General features: G+C 39.8%; 1 protein-coding gene across 1 annotated transcript in view; it reads left to right on the top strand.

Moving 5' to 3' along the window:
* The first annotated feature begins 3205 nt into the window (after positions 1 to 3205).
* The window catches only part of LOC147823480 (dedicator of cytokinesis protein 9-like), a 248003-nt gene continuing 224392 nt past the window's right edge, over positions 3206 to 26816 (top strand). The window contains 1 exon segment of the mRNA XM_087193072.1: positions 3206 to 3890. Within this exon segment, the coding sequence (XP_087049198.1) occupies positions 3729 to 3890 (162 nt within the window). The 5' untranslated portion in view covers positions 3206 to 3728.

Here is a 26816-nt window from a genome sequence, read left to right as displayed (position 1 = left end):
AATGCTGTCAGGATCAAATACCAGAAATGAAGTCAAAGCCATGATTACATTCACATCAAGTCACTTTGAATGTATTCAGTCAGTAGTTTTATTAGTACATGTATTAGAAACACTGTCTAGTTTCTGAACATTTTCATTGTCCCCAAAAGCAATCCTGTCCCCATTAGCAATCACCCCATATTCCCTGTCCAGATCTAGATAAGCATTAATCTATTTTCTATCTCTATGGATCTGTCTGTTCTGGACATTTCATTTAAATGCAGTCTGAGTTCTTTGGTAATTAGCTTCTTGCACTTAGCATTATGGTGTCAGATTTTTTCATGTTGCAGCATGCATCAGTACTTTGTTTTTATGGCTGAATGATATTCCAGATGTGGATATGCCATATCAGCTTGTCCTAATAAAGGGCGATTGATCTGGAGCATCTAAGGGAGAGGCAGTGGTGGGAGTTACGTGTCAGTATCAGCAGGACAGGAAGACATGGGCCTGGATCTCAAGAGGGACTCAAAGACAGGCATCCAATCTTGGGAGCTGTGTAAATTAGAGGTGACATTTATAGATGTGAAAGTAAATGTGATGTCCAAATTGAAATATATACTCGTTTAGAGTCTGTACTGTTTGCTAATAGGCACCATCCATCTCTTCATGCCCTGTGATGAAATTCATGGTAATTATCATTTTAGACCAGTCCAGATTCATTCTTTATTGTTTGTTTTGTTTTGTTGTTTTTGTTTGTTGTTGTTGTTGTTTTGAGACAGGGTATTGCTATGTAGTCCAGGCTGGTCTTGAACTCAGTATGTAGCTGAGGATGGCCTCAAACTCATGGCAGTCTTCCTGCCTCAGCCTCCCAAGTGCTGGGATTATAAGCATGCACCACCACGCCCAGTTTCCAGATCATTCTGGTGCAGAAAAATCAGTGAAATCAAATTGGTGAATATACACAGCTTGAATCATTGGTTATGTCATGCTTCAGTTAGCATGAAACCCATGTTTTGGCTTTGTTGAGTCCTTTGCTCTAAGTATTTTCTGTTGTTTTTTTCCTGCTCATTAATTTTGTTTGGAAAATGATTAATATTAAAATTCATATTTTTAAATACTTACTAATGCATATCTAAGAAATGTTTCTTTTTGTTTTGAATGATGGTAGGAAATTGTTCCATTCACTCCCATTTTTAAACATTTTATAGAGGTATGATTTATAAATAAGGTTATATATATTTAAGGTGTACAATCTGATGATTTCATATGGTGAAATGATTACCACAGTCAAGTTAACAAATCTATCACCTCACTTAGTTACCTTTCTCTTTGGTAGTGAAAACATTTAAGAACATTCAATATAACTTAAGGTTTTTAAAGTAAGTCAAATAGAACACACTAGCAGTTTATAATTTGCTTGGGTATCATTTATAACTCTTTGTAAAGTTTGAACATAATCCTTTTTATCTCAAATAATGTTCTCTGACTTCTGCACCCAGGATATCTAAAGTAGGTAATAACAACAATGTTACATTTCTAGGTATCATCTTTTTTTTTTTTGGTACCGGGGATCAAACTCATGTCCTTGCGCTTGCGCAGCAGGTGGTGAAGCCACTGAGCTAAATCCCTAGCCTGTATCATCTTTTTTTATACTGAATGAACTGGTCTTTTTTAAAGTGTTCCCTCGGAGTATAGAAATTAGGTTCATTGATGGAATTTCTGAATTTTCAAAACTGAGAGTTTAATCCATGTATTTAGTGTTTTATAGTCTTTAGTATTCAGTTTCTATACAAATGAGTTTCCATGTTATCTGCCTGCACTGCAGTATCTCATGAAGTCTTCGATGGCAGAACGTGAGTGTAATCTTGAATCTTACAGCTTTCTTTTAACTAAATCACCATATGAATCTGGAATGACCCATAGAGTCACTGTTTTGTGCATGTGGCCAGTATCTCCACCTCTTTGATCTTGTAGGGGTATTAGATACACTTTGAGCAAAATGCGGTATATAAAATAAGCCTAGATTTTTGCTTTTCTGTGGGGTCTCAGTGGCTAAATTGACCATATAAAACAGACATTTTGGAGTCAAGTAACTGGATGATGGTAACTAGCGGTCTTCTTTTACTATATTACTTGAGTTTCTGTTACCTGCACACAGTTATTCTAAATCACTCTAACTATACTCAGTTATTCTAATTCACTCTAACATGAATAAATAGAAAATGAAAATTGCCTGTTGCCTTAAGAAATAAGGAATTGGCCTGGAGATTTAGCTCAGTGGTTCTGCCACCTGCTTCACAAGTTCAAGGACCCAAGTTTGATCCCTGGTACCACACACACACACACACACACACACACACACACACACACAAAATAAGGAATTATATCTTAAGAGAAAGAACTTTTTTCTAGATGTTTGTCATGAGTGGAAGGCTTTCTCTCTGTGGGAATCATGGTTGTCTTTAAAAATTTTTTTTGTTTTATAATTTTTTTCTTTTGAGACAGGGTCTTGCTACTATCTAGTTCAGGCTGGCCTTGAGCTCATTATGTAGCCCAGGCTGGCTTTGAACTCATGGCAATCCTCCTGCCTCAACCTCTCGAGTGCTGGGATTTCAGGTGTGTGCATGCCTGGCTGGTTGTCTTACATATATTTAGCCTTTCATTTCTTAGGAAGGAAAATAACGTCAACTTGTTATTGTATCAGTGGCAAACTTCTGTATTAGCCATCGCCAAAGATTCACATGAGATATTAGAGCGTCACGGAGTTCAGTCTCAGTGAAGGGACATGAATTAGTTATGTACCAAAAATGATAACCATGTTGGCTGTGAGGCTTCAGTGTACATTTGTCGTTGCACACCGGAGCACTGGTTCAGAGGCACATAGCTAGCCAGTAGAGTGACCCTTTATCCACGTTCTTATTTGCATTTGGGTACCAGCAATGGGAACATCCCTTTAACAGTGCAGACTTGCTACCCTCTCTAGCAAGGAGTGGAGCTGGGCAGAAGTCAAGATCCATCCGGCAACATTGTGTTCCCTTGTGGTTTGCTGTCAGCAGGCTGTTACCCATACATGCAAAAGGTCGTTTGAAGTGTGCTTACACGTGTTTCCATAGCAGCAGTCATCTTAGCAATTTCATGTTTTTGGGCTTTTTTTCCCCCTTTGCTTCTGTGTTCCTCGCTGATGCAGGATTAAAGAAACAGCACATTTAGGTCAAGGAAGAGATGTTTGCTAATATAGATGCTAGGCTAAGCATTCTGGGAGGGTGATTTCTTGCAGCAGATGAACATTCTTTGTGCCTTCCAGCAGCCCTTGCAGCAGTGTGGCTGTCTGGCACTGTCTATTTCATCTTGGGCAGGTTCTGAGATTCAGAACAATCCCAAGCAAATCACAGGAGCCAGCAGTTTTCCGTTAACCCCATGCAAGTGTTTTGTACATTTATTCTTTGTATTAACAGTGAAGCAATCCACTGGAGAAACGATACTTTCAAGATCTTGGTGCATCCGAGGTGTGTCATCTTGATTTTGCACCACCCACCCTCCTGTTTTATACTCCGAGCTTGGATTTTTTTGTCAGGCTGTTGGGCAGAAGCAGACTCTAATGTTACAGCTTGGAGCTTCCCTTCTGTTCCAGTGCCGGTAACTGCCTGTCAGGAAGATGGTACAGTGGGAGCCTGTGTCTGAAGAGCCAAAGAAGATGATGTGGAAATGAAGTAGAGATTACTAGAAATCTGAACATCCACACCTTGGGGATGGGTTGCACTACTAGTGTGATTCTGTTCAAAGGCATCCGCACCGTTTTTGAAAGAAACTGTGCTTATATGTGCAAACAGCAAGGAGAGAATAATGCCCTTGAATATACAGCATACAGTTGGACAAAAGAAGATTCAGAGCTATTGATCTCCTCCTGTTTGGTAAATGCTGTTTTGCTTAATTAATAAGTAGTTTAATGGTGATAGAATAAACTGATCTTTATTTTTAAAGCAAATATATTTATTTTCAGTATGCTTCTATATATGTAGTTTCTGTATATAAAAGGGTAATTTATGGCCTTAAATTTAAATGTTTAGGTGTGTTGGTATGTGTGAGAATGCCAGGTGTTAAAGCTAGATACATACAGAGAGAGGAGCTGGAGTAAGATATGTTATTACAGAATAGTTTTCTAAGGTAGTTTTATGAGCTTACATGTTGTTGGTAAGTCCCAGAAATAATACTTGGCAAAGTGTGTATTCAGGGACTTGTATATATGAACCCTCTTCCAGTGATAGTGAATTATTCAATCCCTTTACATCTTAGCCTTTTACTTGGCTAGGTTTTTCTTCCTGATAGCTTGTGGTCAGTCTTTCAATTCAGGGGGAGAAATTTAATGGGAGCATGAAAGAAAATTGTAACGGATATGAGACAAATATTTATAGTTGGGTCCAACTATAATATTTTTGGGCAGAAGGTCATGAGACTGAAAGGAGGCTTAGTTTGACAGTACACTTCTGTGTTCTGTCCTCCTTCAGGAGGCTCAAAGAGGTGTCAGATCACAGATGGGTGTGCCTGTCAGTGGCCTTCTCATCAATATCAGGCTTGCGAGGAAGCCAAGTATAGGTCTCCCCCACTCAGCATGCCTCCCATTTTTCCTTCTCTTCTTACCAGTTTTTGTCAAGATGAGTGGAGACAAATATGTGTGAGTTTTTGTGCGTGAATCTTGCCGGGAGAGTGAGGCGAGCAGACGTGCTGAAGCCTTTCCCCCTCTCCCTGTGTGAGGCTGCATCTGAGCCTGTGGAGGGGGTGTTAGTGTGCCATTTGCACCTGGGATCAGAGCTAGGTGTTGCAGACTGTAGGAGTCTGGGGGAGAGAATTCATTCTTAGGAGGGGCTTACATGATATTAGCACTCAAAATACAATTCTTGGAAGGAGAAAAGGAGAGCATCATTTGAAGCATCAGATGCATTTTGGAAGGCAGTGTTGTGTGTGCACTGGAATTTAAGTGGTGCTATAAACTGCTAAATATTTTAAGCACTGATATATTTTGGAATATGCTTTGGAGAATTACTGGTATCCGAAATGAGAAAGACTAGTTCATTACAGTGCTCTGCTGCGTTAGTGTACCATCTGACAGCCTAGGCCCTACCTCTGGCTCTTAATGGCAATGCCCCTCCCATGCTGCAGGTTGTGCTCCTTTGGGCCAAGCTGATTTGATTTGGTTAACCTGACTTTAAGCGACTCCACCTGCTTTTCTTTTCCTTTTATTGCTCAAGAGAAGAGTAACCTGGTAGGGGCTTTGTCAGAGCTTTGGGCCTGGGTTTCTGAGACCCTGCTTCTATATATCATGTTGGCTGTGCTCTGCCTACCACCCTCTCCTGCACCAACAGGCTGTATGTCCATGTCCCAAGATGTTGCTGGATAGGAAGATCCCAACTGGTCTCCTTCCTTCTGTCCTTGTCCCTTGTGATCTTCTCTCCATGAAGCAGGCAAAGTGGGCCTTTGGGAAAGAAAGTCAGGCCTCCTCTGCTCAGGACCCATTGGTAGCTCAGGGTCAACCACAGAATCCTTGCAGTGGCTTTCAGATCAATCAAAGCACTGCCCACCAATGCAAACGTCCTCCTTTCCACCTGTTTGCTCCTTTCTTTACCTTGCTTTGGCCCCCAAGTCCGTCTTACTGTTCCTTCTGTGACATCTCCACCCAAGAATTGTATGGTTCTTGCCTGGGTCCCTTCAGGTCTCTGCTCAAATTCTCCTCACTGAGGCTCTCACATTGTCCTTGGTAACCCTGCAGCACCCGCATTGAGCCCTTTCCCCATTGCCTGCAGAGTTTTCTGGTAGTATTGAGCTCCACTGACTGCTCCTAGTCCAGAATACATAAAAGCACATGAATAGTAATAGTAATTACCAATGTTACCTAGAGTACACTTACAGTACAAGGATACAATTCATGATGGCTGGGATTTTTGTCTGTCTTGTTCACTACTCTGTTCCTAATCACTAGAGCAATGTCTGCCTCATAGTAAGTGCTCGATTAATGAGTAAATTCTCATGAAGTGGTTTTATTGTCCTGAATTTGGAGAAGCTGCAGAAAAGATAGGTTATAATAACTTTAATATCAAAGAGATTTTTGTTGTTGTTGTTAGTTTCTCCCAGTAACTGGCTCATTTAAAAAAATCTCTCCTAGCATGTTGACCATTCAGCTCCTTAGAGTTATACTTTCTAACCCTTTTATTCTGGATCTGCATCAAGAAGTTATGTGCGTAGCCGGGGATTTAGCTCAGTGGTTCCGCAGCCTGCCTCACAAGTGAAAGGACCGGAGTTCAATCCCCGGTACCAAAAAAACTCCAAACAAACAAAGAAGTTATGTGGGTCAAGGCTAAGTGTTCCATGGGTTTGTGATGGTCACGATTACATTTGACTATACTATCTTTGTACATTATTCCGACTACCTCTGTTGAGAACTATTCCTCAGGCATTTGGGGACCTATTGCTTTTTAGTTTGAATCACCTAAACTCATATTTTGAGTTGTTTTGATGATTTTATCTTTTTAGATTTTTTTATGAGTACATGTTTGCAATACGTAATGAATACATTCATTGTGGGGAGTTGGTACATATACATATGGCATCTTAGTTCTTTTTACTTACCCTTCTCTTCCCTTCCCTCTCTGTCCATCCCAAAATCCCTTCTCATCTGCAAAAGGTCTATCTCCCTGTTTTCTATTGTCTATCTTTTTTTTTTGGAACCAGGGATTGAACTAGGGAGCTTGCACTTGCAAGGCAGGCGGTGGCACCACTGAGCTAAATCCCCGGCCCTCTATCTATCTTTTGTTTTGCTCCTTAAATTATTTATACTTTGGGTTTTCATGTAAGAGAAACCATAAATATTTAAACTTTTGTTTCTGATTTATTTCACTTTGTATTATGATCTCAAGGTGTGTTCATTTTTCTGCAAATGTCTCAAATTTATCCTTCTTTATGGCTGAATAGTACTCCATTGTTCATATATATCACATTTTCTTTATCCATTCATCTTTTGATGGACATATAGGCCATTTCTAAGATTTAGCTATTTTGAGTTGTGCTGCTATAAACATGGGTATGCACATAGTACTGTAATATGATGTCTTTAACACTTTTCGGAAGATACCAAGGAGAGGTATCTAGATCAAATGAATTTCTAGTTTTAGATTTTTAAGGAATCTCCATACTGATTCCCATAGTGGCTATACTGGTTTACATTCCCACCAATACTGTAAAAGGCTTCCTTTTCCCTGTATCCTCACCAGCGTTTGTTCTTTCTTGGGTCCTTGGTGATGGCAATTCTTTCTGGAGTAAGATGGAATCTTAGGGTTGTTTTAATTTGCATTTCTCTAATGGCCAAAGATGCTGAACATTTTTTAATGTGCTTATAAGCCATTTGTACTACTTCTGAGAAATGTGTATTATTTCAATTGCTTGTTTTTTATTGTGTCTTTTATTTTGGGAGGGTCTTTTTTTTGGAGTTCTTTATATATTCTAGGTATTAGTCTTCTGTTTCAGGAGTTGCTGGCAATTTTCCCTCATTCTACAGGCTCCCCTATCCTTCAACCTATTGGTTGTTTCCTTTGCTGTGCAGAAGCTTTTAAATTTGATATAATTCCATTTGTTGATTCTTGGTGTTATTTGTTGAGCAATTGGAGTTTTGCTCAGAAAATCCTTCCTGTGTCTCTATATTCAGGAGTTTTACCTATTTTATCTTCCAGCAGATTCAGTGCTTCTGTGTTTTTTGGGGTTTTTTTGGTACCAGGGATCGAACTCAGGACCTTGCGCTTGTGAGGCAGGCGGCAGAACCACTGAGCTAAATCCCCAGCCCTGCAGTGTTTCTGTTTTAATATCTAGGACTTTGATCCATTTTAATTTTATTTTAGTACAAGGTGAGAGATTCGGGTCTAGATTCATTTTTTGGATGTGGATAACCAGTTTTCCTAGCACCATTTGTTAAAGAGGCTATCATTTCTCTAGTGTATGTTTTTGGACTCTTTATCAAAAATATAAGATGGCTGAATGTGCCTGGGATTGTTTCTGCATCCTCATTTCTATTCCATTGACGTGCATGTCTGATTTTGTGCCAGTACCATGCTGTTTTTTCACTGTAGCTTTGTAATATAACTTGAAATCTGGGACTGTGATGCCTTCTGCTTTGCTCTTGTTGCCTAGGATAGCTTTTGCTGTTCTGTGTCTCTTCCGGTTTCATATGAATTTTAGGATTGTTTTTTCTACTTCTGTGAAGAATGCTGTTGGTATCCACACTTATCCTTAAAGGAGTCCTGCCTGTTGTTACTCCCGTGAATCATGTGCATGCAAAGGTAGGCTGACCTTATCTTCAGGCAGATATAGGTCCATGTCAGAGTCCTTAGCCTTGGTTGGGAGGATGACTGTCCTATGTCCAGCCCAGGTGATACCTCCAGCATGTGGCTCTGCCTGAAGTGTCAATGGGTGACCTTATCTCAACCACCCAGTGCCTATCAGACTTGGTGGAAGGAATGTTATTCATGAAGGATAGCATAAAGGATTGAGGCCACCTATTCTCCCAGAGACTCTAAATATCCCCCAAATCTGCCTGTCAGTTAGAAAGCCCCATGCCTGTACTCCTCATTTTGGTCTCCATGGAATTTTTGCTTCTGAACTGAGGTGGTATTTTTTCTCTTGGCATGTACTGAAGCACAGCCTAAGAAATGTCCTATGAAAGCGATACCCATTGCAAGGAGGTTGAAGATATCCTCAGTAGCTCACTTGCCTCCAGAGCAGCAAGAGGCACTGGAGGCAAGCATGTGGGTTTTAGAGCCAGCTTTTGGCGTTTCAAGCCCAAATATACATACGACTTAGGAGCTCTGTGACTTTGAACGATTTGCTTAACTACTCTGTTCTTCAGTTTCCTTATCTACTAACTGCAGGTAGGTAATAGCACTGCTTATCTCATAGGAATATTAAATGAGTGAATATTTCTAAAGCATTTAGGATATAAGTAAGTGCTAATTGTCATTATTATTGTTGTTATTTCTTTTTTTTTAGTGTTCTCTTTATGGGGAACCCTGAAAGAAATTTCTTCTCTCCATATTCTTAATGATCACACCTTCCTGACAAGCTGATTACATATACATATACATGTACACATATATACATAGAGATACATTTACATATACTATGGTTCTTGTAGTTAAATGTAGCCAAGTCTTAGTTAACTGTTAAAACAAACCTTACCACCAAAGATAAGACTCAATTCTATTAAATTCTTTTATTGGTACATTTTAGGTATACAGTATGTTTACATTTATCATTGGGTGCTTGTACCTGTACATGATGAATCTTGATTCTTATTTTTTTCCCCATTACCTGTGCACCCTTCACCCCTCCACCCTTCCCTATTTACATAGATTTCGTTTCCATTTTTTTTCTTTTCTCATAATTTTTCCTTTCCCTTCTTTCCTTTCCCCTTCCCCTCCCACCACCCCTACACCTTTGGACCTTTTACTATTTCAAATTACCAATTATTCATTTTAATTATTTTAATCCTTATTTACACTTTCAGTTTCTCACACTAGAGAAACTATTTGGTATTTACAAATGTGTGTCCTATTTATTTCACTTAAGAGTATGGCCTCAATATGCATCCATTTAGCTATAAATGTCTCTAGTTCTTTATGGCTGAATAGTACTCCATTTTATTTAAAAACCACATCTTCTTTATCTAGTTTCCAGTTGATGGGCGCTTGGGCTGTTTCCAAGCTTTCGCTATTACAAACTGTGCTGCTATAAACATGGGTGCACATATATTGCTGTGGTATGATTCTTTTAATTTTCTGGGGAAGATCCCCAGCAGGGGAATAACTAGGGCAAATGGGACCTCTAGACCTAGTTCTTTGAGGTATCTCCACACTGATTTCCACAGTGGTTGCACCATTCTGCACTCTCACCAACAATGGCGAAGGGTTCCTTTTTCCCCACACCCCTGCCAGCATTTGTTATTGGTTGATTTCTTGATAGCAGCCATTCTCTCTGGGGTGAGGTGGAATCTCAGTGTTTTTATGTTTTTTTGTTGGTACTGGGGATCAAACTCAGGTCCTTGCGCTTGCGCAACAGGCAGTGAAACCACTGAGCTAAATCCCTGGCCCTCAGTGTTGTTTTCATCTGCATTTCTCGAATGACTAGTGGTGTTGAACATTTTTTCACATATTTATTTGCTGCTTTTACTTCTTTGAGAAATGTCTGTTCATTTCAGATGCCCATTTTTGAATTGGGTGATAAGACCCAATTCTAACAGGAACATAGGCTTTCCAAAATGATCTCTCTCTCTCTCTCTGTCTTTCTCTCTCTCTCTCTCTCTCTCTCTCTCGTATAATTAATAAGCTATTAGAGAAGTATACACTGAAGAAAAAAACCTTTTTATGATCATTAAGAATGGCTCTGAAATTTAAAAAATACTGAGTGTGGCCTTTAGCTTTATAAAACTGGATGGCTGTGCAATCTCCTACTAGAAGATTCTTTTTATATTTTAAACAGATGAGTCAGCTCTGTGGTGGGTGGTACACCAGGAGTGGACTTATCTGGCAATTGTAAAATAACTGAATTTAAAATATAATGCCCTAAAATTTTGACTACCACATTTGAGGGGCAAGACTTTGAGTTGCAGTAGATTTGATTCCTGGGTATGGATTTTGCATAAATAATTTTTCCTTTTCACTAGGTGTGGTGGCACATGCCTATAATCTCAGCTCTCTGGGAGTCTGAGGCAGGAAGATCACAAGTTTGAGCCTAGCTCGAGCAGGGTGGTGACTTAGTGAGATCTTCTCTCAAAATAAGAAATAAAAAGGGCTAAAGATGAGCTTAGTGTGATGGTCCTGGGTTCAGTCCCCAGTACTGCCATAAAACATTTTTTCCCCTTTTCTAAGTAATTTTATTATTAGTTCAGCTCATTCAGGAAGTAGTCTCGATTGCTTACTTGTGTTGGGCAGACAGGAATGATGAGGATCCTTACTTTTCATTTGGCAGAGAGGCTTATGTGCAGGGTGAGAAGGTACTATCTGTGAATGGGAGGGTGTGGCACAGCCCAGGACCTTCCAAGTGGAGGGGAAACTTGAGTTGAGATAAAATGTTGTAAATTCTATTTCTTCATTTCTGGGAAGGTTTATGATAGGCCTGGCATTATTGATCAGGACTTGCCTTATTTTACTCATAGTTAGCAATGTCATATTCTACTCCCTTAATGTGACTATGGATGAATTGAAGCTGTTGGATTATTCTGTGGATGTTCTCCTTTTGCTGATTATACCTGAAGTGGAAGAAGTTGCTCAGTTACAACTTTGACAACAACTAGGACCATGTTAGCTGGTCGATAAAGAGTAAAGCTGAAGGCCCTCTGCTTGAAGTCACAAGGGAGAAAAACTTACTTGTCTTTAGTTTCTTTTGTGACCTGATGGGATAATGCAGGTCTAGTTTTACTCATTGTGAATTATTATTATTATTATTATTATTATTATTATTATTATTAGTCTTACCACCTTAAAGATTTGAAGGTTTTCATGGTTTTCCTATTATAAGATGTGCTGAATATATTCAGCACATAGAATTTTATCAGACTATTCTAGTTTGCCAAGCTAAGTGTTGCTTCTTAATTAAAAAATAAGACTTGGTTATGAAAATGCTTTGACTTAACGGGTACTCACTTAACAGTCATCCACTGGACATGTGCATTGTGCAAAGATAACAGAATTGAAGACAGTTTGCTCTCTGGCAAATAAGAGCTCCCAGTCTTGATTGCGTGATGATGAGTGGGATGGGGGCAAGGGAAAGTGACATATTTGATGACAAGTGGTAAGTGAAAAATGGCACTATGCCTGTTAGTTTATGCCAGTTGAGTAAAGTAAAGGTTAGGCTTTGATTATTTTAGGTGTTCTTTGATTATACTGTATCTTGTTGCCCTATTCTATCTTGAGGTATAAGGAAGGCAGAAGCCTGCCTGACTTCCTTCTGGGCCAGCAGAAGGGCCTGCGACACTCCTTGGATCCAACTCTGGTTGCAGGACCAGGCGTTGGGTAGGTCATGTTTTCCATTTCACTTCTAATGACCTTCCTAATGGCGCCCAGTGGATTTTGTTGTCTGTTTTGATCATAACAGCAAATAAGGCTGGTGTTTTCAAGAAAGAGCCTGTTCTGATTCCTAGATGCATTTCCTGGTGTCAGAACTGAGGTTTCGGTGCTCAGTTATTGCTCCTTTGGTGAATGTGGCCAGTGTAGCACAGTAGAGGATGGGGCCTTTTCTCAAAGCTTTGTTAAAATTTACCATTTTTTTCTCAATGGGACTCATTTATTCCAATATTTATTAAATTATAAACAAGCAATAAGATGTATTATAGAAACTAACCATTCTTATGTTTACTTGACAGAAATAACTATGATTTAAACATCTGAGGCAAAAACTTCCAGAATTTCATTCTTGTATAGTTCTATTCATAAAAAAAGTAACAAATTGCTATGGACTGAATTGTGTCCCTTCCTTAGCCTAATTCATATGTTGAACCTCTAACCTCCAATATGGCTGTATTTGGAGATAAGGTCTTTAGGAGGTAAATTTAAGGTAAATAAAGTCATAAGGGTGGAGCCTTACTCTGATAGAATTGTATCCTTATGTAAAGTGGAAGAGCAGTCCTGCTTCTGTATGCACACTTGTATACATGCTTGCATGCCATCTCCGTATCTTTTTCACACTTTCTCACCCCTCTCTTTTACTATGTTTTGATACCTAGAAAAACCAAGAGGGCTGTATCAGTCTAGGACATTGCTGGGACAAAACACCTGACATTTGGGCTGGGATTTAGCTCAGTGGTTTCGCCGCCTGCTGCACAAGCCCAAGGACCTGAGTTCGATCACTGGTACCAAAAAAAAAAAAAAACAACCTGACATTTAAAGGAGGAGAGGTTTATTTTGGCTCGTGGTTTTCAAAGAATTTAGTCCATGGTTGGTTGGCTCATAAATGGATAGAAATACTTAGTACTTGGCCCAGTCCACATATTGGTTCCCTAACCTGTGGAGTGATGGCGATTGTGGAGGGAAAGGCAGGGAGCCATTAGAGTTGCCTTTACCTGGGGATATAGTAAATCAGAAGCAATATTGCATCCCTGGAAGAATTGCAGAGATTAGTGCCCTCACCAAGGACCTGAGGAAGATGCGGGATTGGTGGTTCCTACCCCATCCAGGTTTAACTGTTCTGTTTGGCCTGTGCAGAAGATAGATGGGTCCTAGAGAATGACAGTGGGTTACCACAAACTTTATCAAGTGGTGACTCCAGATGTGGTTTACTTGCTTAAGCAGATGAACACATCTCTTGGTACCTCTTAGGTAGCCTTCGATTTGGTAAATGCCCTTTTCTTCATACTCATCCATAAGGCCCACCAATAGCAACTTGCTTTCAGCTGGCAAGGCCAGCACAGTACCTTTACTGTCTGCATTGCTATCAGCATTCTGGTCTTCTGAGTTCCAACCAGAACCACCTAGAATAGCTTACCACATTCTAGGGCTTCTCTAGCCAGAATCTAAACATTTCCAGACTCCTGCAAACCAGTTCCAAAGGCTCCTAAATCATATAATCAGGCACAGAAATAACCCACTCTCAATACCAATTTTTTGGATTAGCCAGCTTTCCTGTTGCTGGGACAAAATACCTGACACACATAACTTAAAGGATGAGAGATTTAATTTTGGTCACAGTTTCGGGGTTTAAATCCGTGGTCAACAACTCCAGGGCAGAAGCGGAAGAGAATGACAGAGGAAAATCGCTTACTTCACAGAGGCCAGGAAGCAAAGAGAAGAGGGAGGAGCTGGGAAGGGAGATTTACCTCCAAAGGCACCCCTCCCCCACCGCGATATACCTCTTCCAACTAAGCCACACCTTCTAATAGCACATTTAGCTATGAACTCATCAGTGGATCAGTCCACTGACAAGTGTGTCACTCCATGATCCATTCTCCTTCCAAAAGCCCCATCTCTGAATACATGAGGGGGGCATTTTACATCTAAACCACAATAAGGGCCTTCAGCAGAACCTGACTATGCTAGTACTTTGATGTCATACTTCCACCCTCCAGAACTGTGAGAAAATAAATTTCTACCATTTGAACCACCCAATCTATGATATGTTTTATGGCAACCCAAGCTGACTTACATACCAGTATAATTAAAATGTTATTATGGTATATAGTCATATTTTGCTTTAAAGAGACTCCATGATATATCGCAGATATCTTTGCATGTTGTTAAGAGTACATTCATGTCTCATTCTTAATGGTGTCATTTCATTTTATGGATGCAATATATTTCGTTTGATGTATACTCACTATGCCTTTTTGTTTTGGTTGTAAATACTAAGATGAATACCTCTCTATATGTACTTTCAACATCTGTCAGATTGTTTTCTTAGCAGATATTTAGACTTGGAATAGCTGAGTCATAGTATATTTACTTCTAAATGATTTTGGATTTTGTTATATACAGTGGTGTATAGCCAAATTGTCCTCCATTTAGACTTTGTTGAGATTTTTAAAATTTCAAGACAAAGTGTGTACTCTTCCCTTCTGACTTTAAGCAGTTTGCTTTCATATTTGCTCTTTATTAAGCTATTGATGGTGTTATCTATTGAACAGAGCACAGTGACTTGGATTGCTGAACCCTTAGGCAAATAACATAGTCATACTGAAGTTCAGATTAGCACTAATTTAGCTGGGAAGCAAGACCACTAGCATTCTTAAAAATCTCAGGAGAATTCTGAAATGTTCCATAGTGGGCATGGAATGTGTTTGTTCTGGGAGGTCTTCACCCTTTTAGAGTTGATCTAGCTATTTAATGGACATTCAAGGGAAAGAGTAGCAGAAATACTGAATAGAGACAGATGAATCAAGTTGTTATTGCTTTTCTCCAGTCTTATTTTTCCATACTCAGAGCAGTTAATTTTTATTTCTCTTATGACTTTTGTAAGAAGCAACCACTTTTTTATATTTTGAAGGTAATATTTGTTGCCATTTATATTTGGAATACATAACATTACAGAAAAGTCAAAGACTATAGAGGACAATAAAGGGGAAAACAAAAATTAACCATAACCCCACAGCCCAGAAATCATTATTGCTTAATATGTGGTGTATTTTTTCTGATATTTTTCTCTGCGTATGCAAATATTAGAAGTCGGATATTTCATAAATAGATTCTGGTGACTATTTCACTTAGTACTGTTTTGTTATGAACTTTTCTTATGTCTATAATGTTCTGCTAAAATTGATTTAATATGCATATAATATGTCCATTGTAATATATGTGCTAGAATTTATTTAAATATGCCTCTGTTGTAAGACCTTTAGATTGTTATAAATTAAGATAATAGAAGGCATCATTACCCCAAAATACTTGTGTGACTCAATAGTTTTGTAGCTTAGATTTATCAAAGTGAATTTGTTAAGGCAAGAAGGAATTTTGTAAAGACCTTTTTTAAAAAGGCCTTTTAAGGCTTATTGTTTTATTTTCTTGGTGATTCATACAGCAGCAGTGGCTATTAGTGGTTATTTTATATATGGTCATTGCTAGGATCATTTTTTGCCAGTTTGAGAGACAGAAGATTTACCTTTCATGCTCTAAATCCTTTGTTATATTCATTTCAAATGTTTTTCTATTTTGATGTTTGCCTTTTAATTTTAAATTTTTTTTTTGGTACCAGGGATCTAACTCGGGACCTTGCACTTGCGAGGCAGGCGCCGGAACCACTGAGCTAAATCCCCGGCCCTAATTTTAATTTCTTAATAGTACTTGTTTTACTAGCACAAGTTTAAATATATATGATACACATAATCATCTTTTTTCCTCTGTGGTCTCTTCTTTGATGTTTCTGCTTAGAAATCTTTGCCTGTTGATGAGATATTCACCAGCATTTTCTTTTGGAATTTATTTGTTGGTTTGTTTAGTAGCATTTAGCTTTTTTGCCCAGGGGTCAACAAACTATAATCTTTGGGGCAAATCTGGTCAGATTAATTGACACATAGCCACACTTATTTATTTACATGGTGCCTGTGTGTGCTTTGATAGTGGTAGAGTTGACATATTATGAGGAGACCTACAGTATTTACTGTTTGACTTGAAATATTTGCCAGCTGGCCTTTTAGAGAATTTGCTCACTCCTGCTTTAGGAAATTTAGAATTTGATTTTCTAAAAAAAATTATTGGTACATTTTAGATATACATAATGATAACATTTATCATAGGAAATTTATACCTGTACGTGATATATCTTGCTTCTTTTTTTATCCCATTCCCCTCCCCTCTTCAGTCCCTCTTCTTCTCCTTATTTACAAGTGCTTTGTTTCTATTTTTCCCCTTCTATTCTTTTTTTCTTGTCCTTTTCTTCCTTTCCCCCTCCTCCCCTCCCTTGTTCACCTTCCCATTTGAAATTTTCTTCCCATTTCCCAATATCCATTATACATTTTGGTTGTTATGTACACTTTCAGATATATATTTGAAGTTCTAATTTGATTCCCTCCTCTCTTCTGCTACTCACTTTTGCCTATCCCATTTGCTGAATAACTCATTCCTTACTCATTGGGTTGTGATTTTGCATTCATTATATTTTATATTCTTTTGTGTGCTAGGCTTGGCTTTAGTACTACCCTGTGTACACCAAAGAAGCAAAGTTCTTATCCAGTTGTCAGATTAATTGGAATTCAGAAAAAATAGAATAAAAAATTTGGAGAAATGTATCAAATTTACATTTAAAGATGGAATAAACAGGCTACGCTGTGTAAGTCACTGAGTTAAGTAGTCCTATAAAGCATGTACTGGCTAAGATTCAGGAGCTAAGGGTTAAGGTCTGAGTGCAGTGTTAAGGACATTAGTAAATTTGTTTCCTTGGGAAATGCTTGTTGATAAAGGAGTCTTTACGTGGACTCTGGTGATCTTGATGAAAAAAAAATTCCCTTGTAGCAGCTGCATCCACCAGTAACCTTGATTTGGTTCTCCACTTTTTTGTATATCCGGGCTTTACTAACAAAAGAAGTTGTGGCAAGAGATGAGCGGAGGTGCCACCAGTGTCCAAAGTGGATGCACGTCTGCAAGAAATATATCTGTACTTTTATAGATAGATGAAGAGTAAATTCTAATCTTTCTTTTATACATTATAAAAACTCTGCAGATAGTTAATACCCTCCTTACCTAGATTTTATATGTGCATGCCAAGGGTTGGATGTGTGTGCGTGTGTGTGTATAGAAATGTACCCAAGACTGTGTATTTGGGAAGCTTTTGTTGCCTGCTCTTCACCATTTTTCAAATGTCAAGGAACAGTCAAAGACTTTAATTGAGGATACATTATAATTAACATTTTTTTCTAACCAAGGAAAAACACATATCCTGGAAAATCAAGTAGATGTGACTTGTGAACCTAAGCAGAGAGATAGCTTGCTGACTGAAGTTTTATTCTTCTCTTCTAGAGTAGATTCTTTTTTTTTTCCTTTTTAATTCTTTCATTGGTACATTTTAGGTATACAGTATGTTTACATTTATCATTGGGTGCTTGTACCTGTACGTGATGAATCTTGGTTCTTATTTTTTCCCCATAACCTGTGCACCCTTCACCCCCTCCATCCTTCCCTATTTACATAGATTTCGTTTCCATTTCTTTTCTTCTCTTCTAGAGTATATTCTGCCTTTGCAGAGTCTCTGTGGTGAGAGTTTGTTTATAGCATTCTAAGATGTAGACCTGGTGTCATTCCTGTATGCCAAATAGTTTTACTCTCCTATACGTCTGGTACTCCTTATGTGTTTGCCAGGCTTATGAAACAGGTAACAGCATATCAGAGAATCACTCTTGCAACTTACTCTTATTTTTCTATGCTTTATTATTGAAGAGCAATTAGAAGAGAAACCTCAAGCTTTTTTCTTATACTTCTTCCATCATTTCTCAGTTCTCAAATAGCCATCGGATACCTGCTAATCACAGGGTGTTGTGATGTAAATAAACCCCAGGTTCTGGTCTCATAGGGTCTATAGTGCCTCCAAGAGCTTAGTGGGCTGGGATGGGGTCAAGCACAGGTACCAGGAGAACTTACAAGGGACTCCTGGTAGAAGAATTTAACCAGGCGAAGGGGTTGGAGAAGGACATTGCTGCAGGGGAGCAAAGTCCTAAGGAGGGTGCCCTGAGTCTTTGGAACTGCTAGTAATTCCACATTGCTGGAATTATAGGCTGGAGTACAACCGTGGGGGTGCAAAGGTGACCAACAAGGCTGGAGAGGTAAGCAGAGGCCAGATCGTAGTGGTTCTTGTTGGAGCTTCATTCCTGTATTTGAGGGGAGCCACCTACTGAAGTCTTTAAATAAGGAAAGACATGGTCAGATTCATGTTTTTGAAAGAAAACACATGCTATCGAGTAGATAGTGGATTACAGAAAAGGAAATCTGAAACTGGAACACTAATTCGGAGGCTGTTCTAACAGGTGACAGTGTTTTGAATTAAATTAGTCATGGAGATGGAGAGAAGTACCTGGATTTAAGAGAGAGTTCAATGAGAGATTTGGCAGGTAAACCAGAGAGGACGGAGTTGAGAATGTTTGAATTTCTGCCTCACCCATCTCAGAGATGCTGTCTATTGAGCTGAGGAGCATAAAGAAATGGGTCAGGGGGAGTTAGGATGGAGAGGAGGAGTTCAGTTACAGGCATCCTGAGTTTGAGGTTTGACATATGGAAATGCAGAATTTGTAAGTCAGTGAGGTGACTTTTAGGTCAATAATTGTGGATCCCAGCAGAGGTAGAAGATTGTAAGGAAGGCACGGAAATGAATGAGGCCTCCTGGAGATAGGGTTCAGAAAGAAAAGATCCCAGGGCCCTGGGAAGGGCTTAGGAAACGATGGCTGGAGTTGAGTGGTCATAGAGGCAGAGGGTAGCTTACTTTGCATTTGCGAACCGGATTTCAGTGAAGAACTTTGCCTGAATATATTTCAGCCTCTTGCTTGTAGTTGACCAAAACTGTCACCTGTATTATTCATTGAAACTTTTAGCAAAATAATACTATATTCACAATAACCCTCTAGGCACCACAGAATTTTACGGTATCTCCCCTGTCCTTTAGAAGGGTCTTGTATAGTAGGTGGGAAATACAGTTGATCATTGAATCAAGCCATCCTCCCTCTCTTCCTCTTCACCTCCTTCCTCTCTGAGAACAGCTAACATTTATGTTCTTTGTAACAGTAATGAGTGTGAACTAGTTATCATGCACTGCTCTAAGCTCTGTATGCCTCTTTAATGCTTATGTCATTTAATCCTTGAGTTATTAACAACTCCATGAGTTATTATGGTTACTACACTATAGTATATGGTATACTACTGTATACTATGTATATGTTGGCATACATACTATACAATGGTTGTCTTTATATTATAGAGGAGAATAAAGGAGAGGATAAATATGTTTACAGTCTCACAGCTAATGAATAAGAAAGCCAGGATTCAAACCAGTAATTTAGTTCCAGAACCCTGTGCTCTTGACCTATACACCAGAGTCTTATAGCTGTCAGTATAGCATATATGATATAAAATACATGGAAAAGTATTCAGAAATGAACCCTGAGAAGTCAGCGTGTGAGTGACAGACATGAATGAGGAGGCTGTGAAACAAAAGTAACATTAGTAGGAAACATTGCTCTTTCATGAGTGATCAAAGGCTTATGTAAACTCACTGCCTAGCAGTAACTGAGAGGGATTGAAGAGAAAGTGACATTTGAGCTGCGTTTTTTGAGAGATGAGCACAAAACCTTAGAAGTTAGGATGTGAGTATAGGTGGGGAGCGTGTTCTCTGATATTTGAGAAAGACTGTGAGTTTCAGAGCTTGGGATCAGGATGATCTGGCCAAGTTGTGGAGTACTCAGCCTGTGTTGGCTGAGTAGTCTGTCTTCCAGCAGGCAGGGACCGTGTGTGTGTGTGTGTGTGTGTGTGTGTGTGTGTGTGTGTGTGTGAAGTCCTGTCACATTGGAGTGGGAGTCAGAATCAGAAAGGAAGACATTGTTCCAAGGTACCCGAGGGGGAATACTGTAACCCCCCCCCTCTGTCACCCAGGGAAAGTCAAATGAGAGGTCAAGATTCCTTTTGGAGTTCCAATTTACTTGTCTGTTTTATGCTGATTGTGAATGAGGGAGCAGGGAATGACATTACTCAGTCCCCTGACTCAGGAGGTGGTGTTCCCATTCATCAGAGGTAAGCACAGAACAAGAGGCAAATTGAAGGGTAGGTGGGGTGACTGAAGGGAGCTCATAAATTATTGTTGGTGTTGCTGAATTGGTGTGCCCAGAGAATGTTCAGGTCAGAGACAGTTCTTCTAGGGCCCTGATGTTTGTCCAAGTTGGAATCCCTCTTTAAGAAAACAGAAAATGAGAGATACTAAGTTAGAAAAAGGACCTTGGGAAGAACCTCTGCAAAGGAGAGTTCTGAAGCTTCTGTCAACCTGCGCCTGCCTGATGGCAGATGTCCAAGGCTCCTGGGGCTCTCCTTCCCGGGCTTTGATGCTGTTTCTTGTTTAACATCAGAAAGGCCTCAGGTTCTTCTAGGCCATCAGCAAGACCCTGAGAGCCAGTTCAGGGTAATCCAGGCATTTCCGTGTGGATGGCTAAGACCCATGGCGCCTTTGCTGATTTTTTCTGTAGAAAGGGTGTCTTGCTTTCTTTTTCTAAAACACAAGAGAAACCCCAAAAAAGTCTTTTGATTTTCATGTGGGATGACAGCACTAGTTTATTCTCATACCATGAAGGAAATAAGGTGCAGATTAGATTGTCAACAGGAATTGGGAAGCCTGTCCACAGCACTTCCAATATTTTCTTTATTAAAGATTTCTGGGGAGCTGTTTTACATAAAGCTTCTCACCTAGAACAAAACCTCTAAACCCCAATTTAAGTGGTTTCGTACTAATGAGTAAATGAAGATAAGGCAGTACATGTAGATAGTGATCCCAGTAATACTTATGAAAAGAGTTCTGTAACAGTAAAATGTGAGTGGGAAAGAGAAGCCTAGAGTCATCGTTTAGATTGTGTCATTGACACCTAGAAAGCCTTTCCTGAGAGGGGTGCCTTTGCTACTGAGTTAAGTACACAGAGGCCCTTTGTGCCTCCTCATCTGCCCTCTCTCCTGCTGCACCTTGGCCTTTGGAGCTCCCCCTTAGTCTTACCCTCTGATCACTGGGAATCCTAAGTGCTTCTGAACTCCACTCCCTCGTTGCTTTTCACTGTCAGAATTTAACAGTTTCTGTGTGTGAATGATCTCAGCTAGATGTTAGGTTCTTATCTGATTTTAAAAAATCACACAGTGGTATAAATAGCTAAGAGACTGCTATCTGCCAGAGTATATTTGCATTTTAGAAGGGAGTTTGTTAACTAAAGGTAGTGTTGGAAGAGATTCTTGGAGCACTTTATCATTCATTTCCAAACTGCAGAATGAATGATGTCTGTATAACAATTCTGTGTGACTTTGGTTTTTTTTTCCTATGAGAATGCTTTTACTTCATTTTTCATCTTTTCCACGTAAGAGACAATGTTCTGTGTTTAGTTTTCTGTAGTAAGTTCAAATGTTTAATGGAAAAGGGCATAGAATTTTTAGTGGGTAGCTTTTCCTGTTGGGTCCTGCCACCTGCAAGGCACACCTCTGCCATGCTCCCAGAAAGATAATTTTGGGGGCTGGGGATTTAGCTCAATGATTCCCACACCTGCCTGGCAAGTGCAAGGTTCTGACCTGGTACCAAAAAAAAAGAAAAAGAAAGATAATTTTGGGAATGTAGCCGCTTGCTCTGGCAAGATTGCATTGTTGAGCTGAAAATCCTGGGGCCTTGTGTATTGGTCAGGGTGGTCAGGGTTATAGAGGGACGAGATAGAGAGAGAGAGAGAGAGAGAGAGAGAGAGAGAGAGAGAGAGAATGAATATGAGAATGAATATGAATGAATTTATTAGATCGGCTTACAGGATCTAAAGCTGTATAGTCCCACAGTGGCTGCCTGAACACTGGAGAGCCAGCAAAACCAGTAGCAGCTCAGTCTGAGAAGCCATAACCCCAGTGGGAGGCTGAAAACCTGAAAGATCCCTGGAGAGTTGCTGGTATGAGTCTGTGTTGAAAGACCAAAGAAGCTGAAGTCTGATATCCTTGGGTGATGGTACCAGCAAAAGATGGACTCACTCTGGAAGAAATGAGCTTGCACGAGCTGGCTAGCTTCTTCCTTCTTCTTTCTTCCTTCTTCTTCTTTTGGACCCTCCAGCCCCTAGCCTATTGGAGTATGCCACCCATGTTCAGGGTCCCACCCTTTCTCCAGGATCCCCAGCCTAGAAGTCATCCCAGCCTGGCAACACCCTCACTGACACATCCAGACCTACCCATAACTATGTTTCACTAATTCCCTAGGCACCTTTCTTTCAATCCATTCAAGCTGACAGTCAAGATTAACTTTCCTACCTTGTAAGAGGCCACTAAGATGTTTTCTCATTCAGTTCCACAACCTGTTGCTGTACTGGTTTCTGTGTTTAGAACTGAGTGTTGCATGTTTAGAAGGGTATAACGGAGCAGGAGGAAATCCAAAAAGAAGCTATTAAAAGGTTCAGTCCCTATACATAATTAAAGTTGGTGGGTAGGAAGCCCCCCTACATGTGTATTCTCTTCTAGAGCCCTCGGTAGGAGCAGACCAGTCTGCACTTACAGATCTGATTGGAGGGCCACTTGCAGTGGGGCCTTAAAGCCAGGCAGAGCTCCTGAATGTTTTAATTGCTTCCCCAAATAGGCTTCATTGTCTTATTTTTGGTTCTCTTTCACTAACTTCAGTGGGATTGTATCAGTCCTTTGCCAAATACCAAACAAGGGTGTGCCAGTGGTGCCTGGGAACTTTGATGAGAGTTGTTGCTGGGTTTCCATTTTCACTTTTCACCTTTAAGTACTACTCAGCCACCTCTTTGTCTGACTCTAGGATGTTGTGTTACAGAAGGATGTAGGCTGCCATCCAAATCATAGTCTCTTGTGACCAGTGTTGTAAAACAAGTGGAAATCTGATAGTTTGTGCAGATGGGTGTTTATCTGAAAAATGTTGGACACCATCCAAAGACAAAGTATGCAATAATGGTCTTCATTTTTAAAAACAACTTCTAGCTGCAACAGAAATATTTAACCTAAATCATTATCAATTCTAATCATCCTCTTTCCGTTAAAAAAGAAACATTGAGAATAAATTTTAGGGCTACTCATGTTGTTTGTCCTGCAACCTCAGACATGTAAGACCTGGCTAACACAGGCAATTAGGAAATTCAGGAGAAGGCCAGATGATCTTGAAACATGCAAGAAAATTCATTTAATAATTTCTTCTATAAGAAAACTAATTTTTAAAAAGCAACTAAAAGTATTTTTGCTTTCCTTATTTAAAAAAGTTGTTTTGGTATCCTCTCCTTGGTCACCTTCCAATGTGCCTGCATGTTCATGTTCATAAGCTGCTTCTCCGATCTGTGTTCTGAAGCACACACCCACCCTCTAGCTTGTGAATGATGTTTAATTAAAGTCAGAGAATTGCCACACTAAGTTTTTATTTCCAAAATATACAATGCCTGAGCTCCCATGCCTATGGCTTTTTGAGTTTGTTCCAGATTTTTTTAATCACAAAAGCAAAAAGGGAATTTGTTACATATCTTTGACTTCCTATCCACACTGTTATCTGTAGCAAAACTGATTGTAATCTTGCTTCCTCTTTGTCCTACTCCAGGAACTTGATGGCCCTGTTCTACCACTACCCCTGTGGGCAGTGTGTTTAGGACTGCAGAATAATTTTAATAGTAGCTCAAAGTGAAATATCATTAGGAAGATGAATCTGGATGCTCAGTCCCATACACAAATCTAGATGGCTTTGGATTGTCCATCATGTGGCATTGTCCATCATCATTGTTGCAGTCTATACCGCAGTGGAGAGTAATGGAATGTAAGCTGAATAATCCAGAAGAGTCTGTGTGCCTTGAGTTAAGCAGTTGGAGTATCAGCAACTGTGTGACCTCCCTTTTGAGGCTGCTGTCCTTATCGTGTTGGTGTAGGAGATAGATGGAAAACCTTGGGTAAGCAGGGAGTTAGGGAGGTTAGCCTAGAAAGAGAAGGTGCTGACAAAGACTGTGCTTCCTGTTACCACAAGGATTCTTCCTTAATGGATTTTACCAAGTCTCTTGGGTCGGAAACTGTTAAAAGGGTTTTGGCTGCTTGGCTTGGGGCTCTGTCTGCGTGATTCAGATGGAAACTAAGGCCAGGAATGTTGTAAGTGCACTCAAGGTTAAAAAGGGCCCTCAAATGCTCATTACTTAATTGGTGACAGACGTTTTGTTTTCCTTTGTCTGTTTGCCTAGACAGTTGATCAAGTTTAGTTGATACCCAGAGGTCAAACATAATCCAAACCTGGAAGGAAGAGTGGTTCCTACCTTCAGGGAGCTTCCATTTCATTCAGTAAGATGAGACATGCCCAGTGAGGTGTGTGGTGGCCAGTTCTTACTGCACTGGCTGGCTTTTCTCTTAACGGTGCCTGCCTCTTGCTGTCACCCTTACCCTAAGGCTTGACTGTCTACCCGGGTTGCACACTAGCTATTCTCATCCGTGACTCACACACAGAGACTCACCAAATACAGAAGAAAAGCTGAGGAGAATATCTGGTTCTCTGTCGTATCAGTTTACCACTGTCCTCGTGATGTTGCTAGGGTTTGCAGCACGTCTTGGAAAGGCTGAACGGGCTCTGCTGAGGACATAGCAGAAATTTGTTGTGTTGGTAAAGGGTGTCCACCCTTAGGCAGAAGAACAAACCCTTCCTGTTTATGAGGTTGGAAAGCAGCATGCTTCTAAATTGTTCTCCCATGATCTCCACATGGAGGTGTTTTCTATTATATAACAAAGATGTGCAACATCGGGGCGACTGGAGTATTCTTGACCACCCAGGACTTGAATGTCGTCTTCATGAACAGTGACTCAGCAGTGTACAGCGGTGAGAAAAGAATTTCCTTCTGTGCACGGCAGATCCCTGGGCAACAGTCTGATGACAAGGACTGAAGTGTTAGAGAACCAGGAAAGATGTCAGAAGATTGGGTGATTTTGAAGACCTCATAGTACAGTGGTACATGTATACCCATATTTATAGCAATACAACTCATAATAGCTAAATTTTGGCGGCAGCCTATATATCCATCAACAGATGAGTGGATAAAGAAAATGTGATATTCATATACAATGAAGTATTACCCTACCTTTAAGAATGATAAATTTGAGTTATTTGTAGGAAAATGGGTACACCTTGATACCAGGATGTTGAGTGAAATAAATCAGACACATAAGCTTAAATATCACATGGTTTCTTTTATATGAGAAACCGAAATTATAAATAAACAGCAAAATAAAAGATAGGTAAAAGGAAGTTGGGAGACAGATCTTCCTCAGATAGGAAAGGGACCAAGAGATGGAGGGAGGTGGGAGGGAGGAAAAGGAAAGGGGGTGAGAAAAGGAATTGCAATGTGTTGTAGACATGAACCAACTCCGCACGAGGAATGTAAACATTGTGTACTGCAAACGTAATAATATAAAAAAATGACAAAGAGATGGAGGGAGGAGAGGGAAAGGGGATGATAAAAGAGTTAAGATGTATTATGTATATGTACCAAACCCCATGATGAATGTAATCATGTGGTACAAACATGTACTAACAAATTTTTTTTTCTTTTTTTTTTTTGGTACCAGAAATCCAACTTGGGTCCTTCCAGTTGCAAGGCAGGCGGTGGAACCACTGAGCTAAATCCCTGGCCCACTAATAAATTTTTTTAATGCAAAAAAAGTGGGAGGTTCTGAAGATAAATCTTATTTCGCATCATTCCTGGTTTACTTTGATTTCAGCTGTGGCAAATGGCAATCTACCAGTAGTAGTTGACCAGGAGAGGTCTGATAACAGCCCTTAAGAGAGCTCTTTACAGAGATTTTTAGGCAAAGCAACTTGGAGGTGAGAGGCTCAGCAGGCATGATAAAGTAAAATAAAAGGCATTACTTAAAAATTTGAGCCAAGGGCCGGGGACTTAGCTCAGTGGTTCCGCTGTCTGCTGCGCAAGCGCAAGAACCAGAGTTCAATCCCCGGTACCAAAAAAAAAAAAAAAAAAATTGAGGCAAAGGAGTGAGTTCTTTTTTTTACCCTGAATTTTCATATTCATGTTTGGACTTCAAGGTGGGAAACTATGCCTGAGTGACAAGTGGAAAGTGTGAAAGTATCTACAGAGGGCTTCAGCTAAGCAATTTCTCTGTTCCCTGAAGTTCCTCAGGTGCATGGACCCTCTGGTGGCACGGAGAAGGCACCCCATGAAGCAGTGTGTTCTAGAATAAGTGCCTTGTGCTTGTCTCTAGCACGCATTGACCACACAATTCACAAGTTGTGGTAAGGGAATATACATCTTTTCATGTTTTCTTTCTGTTGAGATGGCAAGAAATGAATGTAGATTGGGCTTTGCACATGTGGAATTTCTTTGGATTTCAAAAGACCCACTTATTTGTGGAAGCCTTTATGTTGTTTGCTTTACCATTGGCAGAGCAATTTAGTTCCCAATTACTAATAAAACATAAACAGTAAGACAAAGGAAAGTTTCTTCAGTTCAGAAATTCTTTGATTTTGAAATTGATTATTGAAATATGTAGATAATGCATGGAATAATAAGGAACTGTGCAATTGGGAGTATGAAGTGTAAATATGTGAAGAGTTAAATAGCTGAGTAGTGTTAGTATTGATTTTAGCTTCAGGTGTAACATAAGTCAGTATTTGAGGAATTGCTGTTAGTACTCAGGATC

This window comes from Heterocephalus glaber, unplaced genomic scaffold, assembly GCF_053883595.1.
Source record: "Heterocephalus glaber isolate CG9 unplaced genomic scaffold, H.glaber_assembly_v1.0 deba00001578, whole genome shotgun sequence".
Taxonomy (NCBI): domain Eukaryota; kingdom Metazoa; phylum Chordata; class Mammalia; order Rodentia; family Bathyergidae; genus Heterocephalus; species Heterocephalus glaber.
This window is presented reverse-complemented; position numbering and strand designations above follow the sequence as displayed.